The 14380-nt window shown below is 41.4% G+C and overlaps 1 protein-coding gene across 1 annotated transcript in view; it reads right to left on the reverse strand.

Annotated features, from left to right (window-relative positions):
* Positions 1-4861: 4861 nt before the first annotated feature.
* The window catches only part of RSPH14 (radial spoke head 14 homolog), a 68416-nt gene continuing 58897 nt past the window's right edge, over positions 4862-14380 (reverse strand). Inside the window, exons 4-6 of the mRNA XM_065738988.1 lie at positions 7321-7546; positions 5998-6131; positions 4862-5135 (exon numbers count right to left, since the gene is read on the reverse strand). Coding sequence (XP_065595060.1) covers positions 4894-5135; positions 5998-6131; positions 7321-7546 — 602 coding nt within the window. The 3' untranslated portion in view covers positions 4862-4893. The remainder of the gene's footprint in view (positions 5136-5997; positions 6132-7320; positions 7547-14380) is intronic.

Consider the following 14380-nt stretch of genomic DNA (forward strand, 5'->3'; position numbering starts at 1 on the left):
GGCTTAACTTGGAATACAGGTGCAGCAATGACAGCTTGGTTTTAACCACAATGTCCGTGGTGCATAATGGCACAGAGCACAGGGCTGAGATTTCTCAGCACAGGTGGCGGTCCTGAACACAGAAATGGCAGCAGCTGCCATCACTAACGAGCTCTGCTTTTGGCCCAGTCACTTTTTCCACTGACAAAATAAGGAAAAATGACATGAAGTAAAACCGGCACAAAAATGAAGAGCAAAGGGAACTGAGGTGTGTGTCGCTAGCGGTGTCTGACATTCAGAGCACAGAGCTGCGTTTGCTCCTGAAGTCATTTGTTTGAAGTGCTGGATTGGGGGGGCATTAAAGCCGATGTTCCTGGGGAGAGGCAGTCCCTGCAGGGAGCAGGGTGAGTCCAGGCTGGCGGGTCACAGGTAAGCTGTTCTGGTGGAGAGCTGCTCCTTTTTTTTCTTTTCTTTTTTTTCCTTCAGATCAAATTAACGTTCTTCCTGTGCTCTGGACGTGCAGTGTTACTGTGAGGCAGTGAGATGTGAGGGAATGGTGCAGCAATGAGCTTCCCGTGCTTGGCACAACAGGCGGTGTCACACGTGGAACAGCAGAGGGCAATCCGTGGCTAAGAAAGATGAGCAATTCCAAACCAACCAATTTTCTTGGTGAATCGCAGCGTTTTTCATGCAGTGTGTTTTTCAAGGCAGTTCTAGAGAATGTAAAGGATGGAGCACAACTCGGCTCCCTCCCATGTCTAACTGAAGGGAGACTACGTAACCAGCACTGCTGCCTGAGGTTATTGCCCTTGTTATTAATAAAACAAGTCAGATTATTTTTCCCTCCTGAGGAACACTCGATCTTGTTGTTATCTACCACAACAAGCTGCAGAAGAGTTCCCCTGGTGCTGCAGTGCCCAACCCCTGCTCACCTGGCAGTGCTCAGGGCCTGAGCAGCTGTGTGTGCTGCAGCCAGCAGCTCCCTGCCTGCTCTGGGGCACCTGGAAGAGCCTCCAGCTCAGGTAGGCACCTGCTCACCCTTACTCTGTGTTGTGCTTTTACATATGGTATCAGAGCTTATGAATTTAAAAACTTCTTTTCAAATGACATTTAAATCAGACAACTGCAATAGTTTTCATTCATTCAAATCAACAAATACTGACAGGACAGTCTTCCTGAAAGTAGGTACAGGGCTTGAATCCTTCAATATATTAGTTTTGCATGTAGCCACAGAAAATATATCATCTTCTTTTGGTTTAATGTCAACCAAACCTGTCTGAGCTGGACTCTGTACTTGGTCTTTAGGCAAAAATCTCCCTTAGCATTTTTAATATGAATTTGATTCAGGTTTTTGTTTGTTTGTTTGTTTTTAAATATGAAATACAGAGGTGGGAAACAAAAGCACTCTTTGCTTTGTAACTTGAATAGATAAAAAGCTGCTATTTCTCAGGACAGGGTCTATATGGGAACAGAATGGTTTGCAGTTGCAAGAACAAAGAGATGTAAAATTGTTAATCTCCTGGAAACTGTTAGAAAAAAATAAAAGTTCTGCATTCAAAATGAGCCGTACCTGTGTGGGATGCTGTGCACAAGACTTGTGAAAGAGGATCTAAGTTCCCATGAATGTGTCTGCTCTTCTTCTGATGTCACTGGGAAGTGTCAGGCAGCTGACTTGAAAGCTTGATTTGTGCAGGGTGCAAGTGAATTAATTCCAGCATCGATACAGGACCACATTAATTATATCTGGGGCCTTAATCATTGTTGGCTTCAAGCCACAAAGACTAATCATTTTCCATTGATGTTAAAATCAGCTGAGGTGCTGATGTTGTCATGGTGTAGAAACACTGCGGAGCATAAAGTGCTAAAGACTTGCTATGTGCACAGCATTCTTTGGAAGCAATGAGTTTAATTATAGTGTGTGACAGTGCCAGATCCTAACGTGTTAATTGAAGTGTTTGTAACACGTATGAAGCAATACAAAAGGATAGTTAGCATTTGGGTGAGTCTGTTGCAACTTTATTACTGAGTATAATTGACTGGAAGTTAGGTCAGTCTGAAGGGAAGCGTTTGTCGGTCATGTTGCTGTGTTTCTTTGATCCATCCAATCATTCTACTGATGTCTGGAGTGTCAATTAATTGCCCAGCCTTGCAAATTAAGGGCTGCAGGCTCATCTCAAAGTGGGCAGTTAGCTATGGGTAGCCCTGGCACTCCCCATATGTATGGTACACAACAAACATGCCTAGGGCTAGATCTGTGATGAGGAATTGTGGAACACAGACTGGAATGCTCCTAGATGTCTCTATTTGCTTGTCCATTTCAGATCACGTTAATGTCAGTGTCATTGTCTTGTTGGGGAAATTCATGGGGAATATGACCAAAACTGTTCCTAGCACCGGACTTGCTATTATGGGTGACCTTTTCATTTTACCAAAACGTCACTAGTAGAAGAATTTTAGTATGTGCTTTTCTTTTTGTGCTCTGTCTTAAGGACAAGGTGATACTCAGCAATTACTCAGCAATAACTGACAAAAGTAAAATCTTGCTAAGATCAAAGGGTGAAGATACACATTAGTGTTAGCATAACTTCAATCCATCGTGTTCTCTGTTAGCTTCAAGACGTAATGTACCTAGGAGGAGAAAGTAAATCTTTAATCATAAGGATTTTTTTTCTTTTTTGGTAAGAAAAGCCATTAAGAGATTGTATGCTACATTATAGAATGAAAATTAGTGAGTTATTCCTGATTGCTTTATTTCCTTACAACTGTGTCAGAGCTGTAAGTTCATCTTCTTCCTTAACAGTCACAGCCTAAGCAGGGAGATGCAGGAAGTGGCTAGCAATCACACTCCAGACTCAGCTAAGGCTTTGCTCCACTCTTGTACTGTGTATGTATGTAAGACAAGACACAGACAACATGCCAGAGTCTCATTTGGAAACAGCTCATACTGTTCTCTAAAGCAACTATCAAGGAGATGCTCAGATGTGGTACTTAAGGTCCAAGTCAGCTAAATTTCTTCTTGTCACAGCAGTTCAGTCTGGATGGTCTTATTCCTACATCTGAACCAGATAATTATTTTGCTAAGTCGTTGAAATGCAATACCTGAATTACAGAGGGGAAGGCTGTGACAGATGCTTGAGCTAAAGTGATTGTTACTGCATTTTCCTGCAGCAGTTTTGTAAATGTAGATGAAACTACTGTTCTCTCTTGTTCCCTAGTCCTTTGCTGAACGTTTTCCCTGTTATTAAGCTGCCTGTCTCTCTCTTATTGAACTGGATGCACTCAGGCATCAATATCTATTACATGTGAGTGCCTTCTGTACGTAAAGTGTGCTGAAAAGGCAGAGCCCCTCCAAGACCCTGCCCAGAGGGAATGAATCCATCTGACTCAATGCTTTTAAATCACATCTTTGTAGGAGAGGAAATCCTCCCTCTGTTTAGGTTTTGAAGGAGAAATCTTTTAACTTTAATTGCACCTACAGTGGCTACTGTGAGATTACACTTAGCAGTTTGCAGTGGGAGGAACACCGGGCTCCCGCAGTGGAAGTGCAGCCTGACAAACAGCCCCTCTGTACAGATGGTGCAGGTTCTTTTTAGCCACACTAACTTCTGTCTAGAACGCCATTCAACAGCAAAACCTGAGTGGAACTGTGGGACTTCCTATGGAGCTGCGTCATCTGCACAGTGCTTGTTGTCCTCAGCACTTCTAGCGGACAGCATTTGTCCTGCCAGCCCTTCTTTTGATGATTCTTAAGTTATACATGAGCAACTGCAGAGAAATTTGCAATATCATTAGTGATCTACCTTGACCACACAGTGAGTAAAATGCTTCTGAACTTCCCCAGTTTCAACTCCTTTCAACTCCTAAAATCAGAAACTGCCTTATTTTCCTTTGGGCAATTTATGTCTTGTTGGATAAGCTTGCTTCAGACAGCTTGAACTTTTGATATTATATTCAATTCTGTAAAGTAAGTCTTTTTTTTTAACAAAAACCCACTGAGTTAGAAAAAAAGGAGAAAAAATTATTTTTCAAAGTAGGGAACTGACATTTTCAGTTCTGTTTTGTTCAATCTCCTCATCTCTGCTCAGACAGACGTTAATCACAGAATACTAACAGAAGGAACATCTGGAGACTGTCTTGTCCAACTCTTGTTGGATTAAACTGTATAGGGTTGATTTTCCTCTCAACCTGTTCCCAATCCTTTAAAATGAGCCACAACTGCAAAACTCCTCCATTCTGGCACAACACCTCCTCCATTCTGGCACAACACCTCCATTTTGTTGATTTTCTTCATCAGAGGACAGACTACAGCTGTAGCAGGCTACAAAGTACCAGAATATAGCACAAATGTAGAGGCATGTTTGTTCCATAATCTAACTGAACAGAGTCACTCCTATTAGAGGCTCTGTCCCCAGTACAGTGTTACCAGGGCTACCCCAGAGAAGTCTGAGACATTGACATCCCTTTTTCAGCAGTGATGCTCCAAATAGTTCTAATCCTGTGTTCAATGTATGTTTGCAGCAAAACCCCCTATAAGTTCCTGTTGTTCTTGTAACATGAACAAGAGGTTAATTATGAGCCTTTCTTTTTAGTATAATTAAAGATTAGTGCCTGATAGGCTTAAATTATATATGCAACATATCTATTAAAAACCCAGAAGAGTCAGTTTCTTAAGTCACAGGGAAATCTTGGTACGGTATTGCAGGAGATAACTGCTGGTGGGGACTGCTAGTGTTGCTAGCTTTTCTTTTTCCCTATCACTTCACTTGTGACCTGCAACACTGATGTAAGACTGTTGACAAATGACTTTTCAGGAGGAAAGAAGAAAAGAGTTTTGCTTTTGAACGTCACCTATCATCATGTAACTTTTACAGCAAGGCAACAGAGGGCAATAGATCTCTGTGATATGCTGCATCTTCAGAAAGGTTTCCATTGGATGACTCTGATGGCAGTTTCGGCGGCTCTTTTCACTGCCTCTCTGGGGTCCCTCAGGCACTGCTGAAACGTGTCTATATGTTCTCGGAGCGCCCTGCGACCCTCAGCTACTTCTGCCAGCATGGTGAGGGTTTTGATTGCGCTCAGACGGGCTTTGCTGTTGTCCTCAGCAACCAACTTCAGTAGCCGTGGAATGGCTTCAGCACGCAGGGCCGAGCATCTCCCTGTAGAAAAATAGACTGGCTTTAAAATGTTATTACATGTAATCAACAAGATTTTGAATGGCTGCTTTTGACTACCTGCCCAGTTACAGCCTTGAGCAGCTCAGAGTGTGTGGTGTGATGTAGGACATGCTTTCTTAGTAAGCATTGTATGCCTTGCATGTTGTTATTTCATTTCAACATCTAAGGAGGTACGAGGTACCAAATGATAGGATAAACTGTTTTGGGGGGGATTAGATGCCCTTAAGAACATCCTCCATTCTTTTATTTTTAAAGACAATTCAAACACGGAGATCCATGCCTGTGTTGTTTTTGGTAGCCAGGGGAGACAGTTACAGAGGAGGATTGGAACACAACTACTGTCATTAAGAGTCTTTTAATTCTAATTATTCGCTCATCACACTGAACATTTAGCAGTTAGTATTTTCAGTGTCTTGTAACTTACTTGGGAAAATGACAAGCATTACTAATGTTCTCTCCTCTCTTAACTGTGAGAGAGAAACTGCCTCTAACCACAGAAAAGGTTTCCAGGAAGTAGTGTTCTGTAGGACAGGAGATTCTGGGCAGCTCCAGGCACCTGGATCTCTGGACTTGTACAGAAAATGTTGCCCTCTGGAGCAGCGCTCTGGAGGGAAATGACACAGCTGGGGCAATTATTTATCCTCTTCAGGAAAATGAAATGTGGAATACTGCAGTCTCTAGACACTATGGTGTCAGCAAATCTTATTAATTCTTGTACGGCTTTCATGCTGTTAGAAATTGAGGATTTGTGGGGCTACAGGATGGGGGAGCAGGTTTTGTTTTTAAGTTGCCTTAAAACTGGATTTCTAGAAAGCAGCCCAACAGACCCGCCTCTTTCTCTCACCCTTAGGTTTAATGGTAGCGAACATGAGTGCTCCTGCTGCACTAGCTTGGACTTCAGGATCTGTATCTTCCAACAGGCTCACCAGTATTGGAATGACTTCTTCACACACTGTGCTTTTTCCCTCTGGATGGGTACTGTGTAGAAAAGATGGTTAAGATGCTTTCCTGAACCACGTCTGCTATCCATGTCACCACACACAGCTTCTCCCTACGCCTGGCCCCCTGCAGCATTGCTCTGTTTCTGACAGCAGGGCTGACACAGCCCTCTGTGCTGCTCTCTTTGGAGTCAAAATGTTCTGACTGTTAGACAGATGGCAAGTACTGTGGCCTGGTCACAAAGAGAGAAGGATGTTCACACTTGGTGTCTGTTAAGTCTACTTGCTGACACATCACTGATTATATCATATTAACCTACGTGTGGACGTTGAACAATTGTTAGGCTATTTTTAGGTGGTGTTTGGGTATTTTTTACTCATATGACACATAGAAAGTTGATGGGCAGTAACAAAGAACAGGATTCAGAGAAAAGTGCTGGTGGTCTTAACGGCAGTTTAGTTGGAGACCTGGCTGTTGAATCCTATGCAGATTTAAACCAAGTGCTGTATTAGTGGCATGCAAGGAATCCTTTTTCTAGGTCAGTGCTCTCTTTCTTTCCAGCCTCTTTAATGTAGGGAATGTTTAGCATTGTCCTGCTATTGCAGTGACATAGAAAGCAGGGGATGTCCATACTGTAGGTCAGTTCTGACTTTTTTTCTATCACTCACTGTATCTACAGTCTCTTAGTTTTTCTCTAAGACCTCGTTTTATTATTGGAAATTAGGGAAGGTTTTTGTGCCAGTTATTGTGCAAACAACACGATTTACAGACCTTTTTAAACTAGACATCCATTGAGCACTTTCATTTGTGATTGTAGTACAATGGACTTCCTCCCAGTTTATTATACAAATTTAATATAAAGAGCTTTAATTTTTTGAGGAAGTGGCTGCCCAGTAAAATAAGGGAGCTTCTTCCCTACCTGTTTCACGTGATTTCTTATGGAAACTTTTCTTCCTAGCAGTACTGTGTCAGGAAAAGCCCTGATTTCACTGCTAGTATAGAAAGACAAATAGGAGGAGAAGGAATAACTTCTCATCAGCTTCTGCTTTCTGAGTGATTTGTAGCAGTCATGGCTTTAAGGAGTCTTCTGTCTGCACGTGCATACAGACTGAGATTACTTGTGAAATGTATCACCTTCAGTGCACGTGGAATACCACTGTACACCAGTGGACTTCATTCAGCTATTAAGGTAGTATTTTTTTAGTTAAGTACCACAGATTTTCTTTACCCGATTTCTAAAATGACCTGAGCTGCTCTGCTTCTGATGGCCGCTGAGGGATGTGTGAGCTTTTCCTTCAGAATGGTGATGGCATCAGTTGCCAGGGCTTCAGAAGCCTCTATACGCAGACAGTTGGAGAGTGTACCTAGGATTAGCTCCTGGATTTCATCCAACTCAGTCTTCAATTTGAGTATGAGTAAGGGAATCAAACCAGCACGCAGGATATCAACAGCCCCTGCAGGAGGAGACACAGGTGAAAGTGTGAGTGCATTTACTATTCTGACATGTAAATGAAATTTCTTAGTGAGATTAAAATATATATAACTCATTTCCTTACACATGTGCAGGGTTAGGACATGGAAACTGTCACAACAGCAGTCTGTTGGTAAGTGCCATCATAGTATTGCTTTCTTGTAGAGGATCCCCAACAGTTCTACCAAGACATCAGCCCAAGTAATACCCAAACTTGCTCCAGTGTTTCCACTTCTACCTGCTTTAACTTTCTTCCCAAAATTATTTTTGCTAAGAAAATCAGCGTCACTTCTTAACAACCTTCCAAACTGTTCTCAGCATCAACAGATGCTAAGACAGGCTGTGATGTGAGCCTTTAGAGCTAATATTTTAATATAATTCTCTGTTAGAGTTTCTGTGGGGGGAAGTCAAGGTTTTGGAAACCATCAGCTTCCTCACACGTTTCTTTGCAGTAATTGTTATGGGGGAAATTCACATTTTGAGCCTTCCAGTAGCCAGTACTCTTACACCATTTCTTAAAGGGAACAGCATCATAGGTGTAAAGATCATCAGCTGCCCTGCAAGTGATGTCTCTGCTATAAGCCAGGGACTGACTTGTACCATTTCTTGCACAATACTAAATCAACACTGAAAGACCAATGCAGAAACAGAACATACTGTCCACAAGTAACTATGTGAAAATAAAATTCTCCAGCTGTCTTGTTGCTAAGGCTGCTGCTTTGGTTGCCAAGAGAAATGTGCCTCCTTTTGAAGTGATTCACATACAGTTAGATAAGGAAGTTTTGTGGGTAAGAGTCATAAAGGTGTTTGCAAATGAATGTCCCCAGTTAGAGATAAAAGGAAAGCGGGAAAGAGATTTTAATGGTCTTTGATAGTGCTCGGGAGAAATCCCTCAGTTTGACAACCAGTTGAAAAACATGATTCTTGATCTAATCTGGAGGTCATTCGGATGTCATTTCTGAGGTTTTGATGACATCAAATCATTCCTTATGTTACTAACTTATCAGGATCCACTTTACTAATGAAAATACCGAAAAAATATTACCCAGAAGTGGTATTATTACAGCTTTTATTACCTGTGCTACATTTGCAAGCCAGTTCCTATGATAATTTAAATAATAAGGAAAAACAGATTCAGATAATTCACTTTTGAATGCTACTAATGTTTTAAAGATTAGGATTTTTCCTTGTACCAGTAAAGGCAAAGTAGGGAAGGAAAGTAAAAAAAATGTTATCTTTGCAGCTATGGCTCTGTGTGTTACTATAGAGAGATTGCATTTTCACAGTAGAAAACCCTGGCTGTGTATTCATTTTTCCTCAAAAATGAAATGAAGAAAATTCAAAGATGAGCTACAGCCCACTCAAACTGTCCCCATAGAAAGATGTCATAAAGGAAACCTGCAATACTGGTCTGACAAGAGACACAAAGGGAGATTCCCAGGAAGGAAGTAAAGTGCACACAGCTGACTCCATCTCTCCACGTTAGCCCTCCTGACAAGGACTGTCGGGGCTTGCACTATAGACAGTAGCTATAGAAGGGCTGTGGGTGGGTTGGGCAAAGCAAAGATATGGCTGGGAATTGCCACATCTTACAGTCATGCAGTGGGGACCCTGCCAGAGGCTGCTCCCATGCAGATAGCTCAGAGTAGTCCCAGGTGACTCTAAATCATTCCCACAGTTGGGTTAGCCAAGTTTCCTAATGGTCTTTTGAAATAGCCTATGAAATAAAAGAGCATTCATAGCCAACTTCTAAAACTTCTCCCATGAGCAGAAACGATGTGGCCTTTATGCATGAAATGGAGATACCCAGACTGCAGTCACTGCTTACACACTCTAGGATGCTGTGGAAATAGAAACTCAAAACTTGGTGGTACAGTTCCAGAGGAAGATTAGTAGTAGCTCAGAGGTGATAAGACTTACATGACACTTCTTCTTTCAAGTGACTGTTCTTTTATGCTTTCCAGATGATTAGCGATATTTTGAACCAAAACTATATCTGGACTATATCTTAATACAATTTCACTATTTCCAGATAAAATAACAAAATTAAATGCTGATTGTGAACGAGTAGCAAAGAATGGAAACTTGAACTTCTGGAACATTAGGGAGCTGTAATTCATGTTGATACTGATCTTTCTGGAGTCAGTGTCACACAGCAAACAATCAAATAATTCCATAAGCAAACTGTACCTCTTGCACACAGTGGTCAGCATTCTAGCTTGAGCCCAGAGAAACTACTGCTTGCTTTAGTTTTCCATTTCTGCTATTGCTATAGCATTCTTCTACATTTCTCATGCTCATACCTAATCTTTTTTCTTTCCCAGAGAGGTTTCCATTACTGTTCTTACATTTGCTTTCAAGTACTTAATAGGTGTTTTTATACCCATCATCTGTGATTTCATTTCCTCCTTTCTTGCACTTCTCTCCTTTGCAGGCCTTCCTGGCTGATTCCCTTGGCTGCTATATTTCACCATATTCCTCATAAGTACTCTTAGCATTCTGGTTTCACATCTTTGTGTTTGAGTCTTTCACTTATCTTCTAATATATTCAATTAATATATTCAACTACACAGGTCTGCCTTCATTGGCCCTTGAACTTATTCTTTCCAGTTAATGTTTATTGACTTTCTTTGACTCAGACATCTCTCATTCATTGCATTTTCACTTCATGTGTGCTTATGGTGCTAGCCTTTGCTATTGCACTACATTCTTGGGTGCAAAATATATAACAAAGGCACTTTATGTCTTTCTCTTTCAATAGGTTGGCAAGATGATGTACAGAGCATTGTCTAGGATAGCTGTGGAGCCATTAATTGTGTGCAGTCTGTGGTCAGAACCCCCAGAGTAGCTAGTGGGTACTTACTTTGTGTGAACACTCAGTCTGTTTTCATTTCTCTTAATATCTTTTATTTTACCAGGCCGGGGATCTTCCTTATCTACAGTTTTCATCAAACTGTCCTATCTGACATGCTATTGTGCTACCAGAGGGAGCTTCCCGGATATAAATGTAGAAACAAAGATAGATTGTTTGACCTTGTCAGAAGTCTCAGAGGGGAGAAGAGAGAGGGTGGGGAGGAAAGGCCCTCAGCAAAAACAGAAAAAGAGACTACCTAACACTGAGACTGAAATTTCCAGGGGGAAATTCATCATGGTTTCCCAGGGGAATCAAAAGGTGAAAGGTCTAAGGAGGTAAAAAGGGAAAAGGAGGAGACAGCATCAGTGGAAAGTTGTTTGAATTGCTTGTGAATTACAGCAGTCTCAGATCCTGCATTGCACTGAACAAGCAATGGGAGGTAAAGGTGAGCTGGTGTTTCTAGTGCTCCTGTACTATCCTGGCATCTTCAGGGCCTTAAATTGTCATTTAAATGCTGCTTTTTCAAAGGTGACTTATCTGCTGCAGAGAGCGTTCCAGATACACTGAATATAGTGAAGTACTAGAGGAGAAAGTTTTCAGAATACAAATAATTGTATTTACAGCTGCATAGTTAACACCATTATTGATTTCTTTTTCTGAGGACCTGTAATCTTGCTTTGGGCTGCTTTCATCTTTAGCACTGGTCTCTTCCTTCTCATGGCCCTCTGGCCACTCTTGTTCTCCCATTCCCCACTCATTTTTCAAACAGACCCACAGAGGCGCTGCCATTTATTCTGCTCTCTCGGTATGGCTGCAGGGCATGTAAACAAATTAAATTTTGTAGAAGACAAAGGAATCATTTACAGCACATAACAGTGATGTTTTGTTTTGTTTTTCAATTACATAAAGCAATTAAATCACATTACAAATCCTTTTCAGCACAAACGTCAGTTTTCAACTCAAAGCGATTTCAATGTTTGTTTTAATCAGAAGCATGGCCAGAAAGTGACGTAAGATGCAGGACTACACAGTAAAATAAGTGAAATGAGGAGCAGAGCCAGGCACAGTTGGACTGGCAATTCTGCCCTGCGTGGTGCTGTGCCACCAACATGCCCAGGACACGGGCTGGGATGGCCTGCTGTGGGAGCTCTCTGACTGTGAGCAGCTGTGATCCTGGCAGGGTAAAATCAAAACCTAACTAAGATGGGCACCCCTAATTCTGATGGATGTCAGCTTCAGATCCTATAGTGAAGTTCACCAGAACGGCTGTGGGGTGACAATGAGACACGCTCCCTGGTGTAGTGTTGCGGAATCCTTGATCTGTGGATAGCTGAGCATCTGTAATGCATCAGAAGGGAGATCCCAAAATCAAAGCAACTTTTCCCTCTTTTAATAAAGCAGTATTCATACATTAAAATGCAGAAGTAAGGAAACAGTCAAAATGATGGTGAAATAGAAATGATTAAGCAAAGCTGGCTTATAAAAAATGCCCTAGCTAGAACTACTGATAATCTGTGTTAATAACACAGATTTTTACTGCGCCCATCAAACTGTAGCTGCTTTCACTTCCCATGTAATTCATCTTCCTAAATTTGTCACATAGCATATAGATGTATTCGTGATCATGCTATATACCTAAGTGTGTGAGTGCGTGTGTACACAAACAACATGCATTCAGCTGATCTTAATGCATATTGATTGCACAAATTAGGAAATTTCTCATCTTTTACTTCTCTAACAAAGTACATTTCTTTTATTTGGAGAAAGATTTAAAAAAGAAAAGTTAAAGAGAGAAAAGAACCTCGAGGTTTTTTCCTTGTTCTTTTGGCCGAAGAAGGAAATGTCATCCTGAAATTTATTAATTTCCTCCACAGGGGAGACTTTGCCAAAACGCAAGAAGGAAGGAAAACAATCTGACATATGTGCTACTTGCTCCAGTGTCCTCAGATCAATTACTGAGAGAAAAAATTAAACCCTTCAGATAACACCTCCCCAGAAGTGGAGCTGCAGCCATGAGTTGTTACCCCGCTTCCACAGGTCAGAGTTTTTCCCTTTTTGTCTGCTGCTCAGGAATGGGGATGCGAGGGAATGATGAGACTAAAAGGGACCAGTGCAGCTGCAACAGACTGCTGACTCCACTGCTTCTGCAGGTACCTGTTGTGAGTTAAATCCTTCACAGAAGAGAGCAGATCTAGTACTCATGGCCTAGTCGTGTTCGAGAAGAGAACTTGAACTGGCACACCTGCAAGCACTAACTTAAACACTGGATTTTGTACTTCAGGCCTAGCATGTACATCAAGAGTTCAGAAAGCATTTGCAATTACTATAGCAAGTTTCAGCCACAGACAATTACAGTTGATAGAGTTACTGCACACCTAAAGCTTCCGGACTATTTGGAAGAATACCTTTTAGGGGACTGTGGCAAGGTTCTGCACTAGTAAAGGCCAACTCAAAGCCAGTCACCTTGAGAGACTTGAAGGGGAGAGAAATACAAATCCCAAGTTTTCTATTTCCAGAACTTCTGCTTTTCCTCTGGGACAGAAGGACAAAAGTTTAAAGCAATATGAATTAAGCTCAATAAACAGTTTTATTAACAATCTAAATTTCTGTTTCTCTAAGGCTGTATCTGTGGGGATGTAATTCTGTGTCACTGTATAACATTACATAGTGAAATAACCATTGCAGTGTGGATCTTTTGGAACCACTGAGTAAACTTCACACATGCTCAGACATAAAAGCAGTTGCTTTGTCAGTTTTGTTCCAGAGGAGAAATATAATTGATGTGGAGAAAGTGCACTCTGAACTTTGACAGGATGACTGACTCACAGAACCAGATATATCTGAAAATTTCCTACATTTAAAAGTGAACTGGTAGAAACTATCAAAGAAACTGGAGAAACTGTAGCACTGATAAATCCCCTGGATGTGTTTGCTGATCTAGCATGGTGGCAAAGCTGCTGGAAGTTAATTTTATCCTACAGTTTATGCTGCATACTCTCATGCCAAGATAAGCACAATTGAAAGGTTGAAACTGCTACAATCTTTAGTAAAAGAAGCACACAGTACTACAGGCAGGTGAGATCCTTTTCTGCTTCAGATGCTCCGGCCTGGCAGTTCTGCTCCAAATGAAACACATCTCAGTTAGACCTGGGGCCCAGATGGCTGCACGACATGAGTGGAGCTTCATGGATGGCAGATCAGTCTCTGCTTCCCACACAGGCCTGCTGCTTTGCAGATTCTACTTTTCCTGTAGAAAGCCATGTTCCCAAGGAAAGCTACTTACACTACTCAATGGAAATTTCTTCTGTTCTGGGTGAGGTCCTACAACAGGGCTTTCCACATTTTAGCACTTATTTCCCAAGGGGTAAAAGTTCTTAACTCTCAATTGAATATGAAGATGCCAAAGTGTGGGCTGTCCCCGGGATGATGTGGTTTGAAGTGATCCCCAGGAAATTTTGGTCTTGGGTTGAGAGCCCAATTCCTCCAGAGAGCTGTAATCACAAAAGTTGGCTTAAAGGCATCTATCAGATAGGAATATGACTTAGCAGTAAATTACTAACATTTTAATATAATGTTTTTTAAAATAACACTGCTATAACTAACTCTGAAAGCTACATTAATTGAAAGACTTGATAGGGTACTTATCCATTTAATCAGTTCAGGTAAGGGTAGCATCACTTGTTTCCCCATGTCACTGACTATCACCCAGTCAGTTCATTTATTATTTGAACGCAGTTTGTGCATGTCAGTGACAGAGTAAGAACTCTTTTGTAAAACAGGAGCAGTAAATAAAAACAGGAGCAGTAAATAAAATCAGAAGCCATATTTACTCGTTTCACTATCAATTTATCACCGACACAGTCTTAGGTCATGCTATCTTTTGCACAGGTTTTCACTCCTCTGTCTAAAACTGCTTCAGAACAGGAGGCACTGAGCAGTTACAGATGGCCAAGCCCACCGCTG

The sequence above is a fragment of the Cyrtonyx montezumae genome, unplaced genomic scaffold, assembly GCF_038088225.1.
Source record: "Cyrtonyx montezumae isolate F1298 unplaced genomic scaffold, pur_monq_1.0 scaffold_23, whole genome shotgun sequence".
Lineage (NCBI taxonomy): Eukaryota > Metazoa > Chordata > Aves > Galliformes > Odontophoridae > Cyrtonyx > Cyrtonyx montezumae.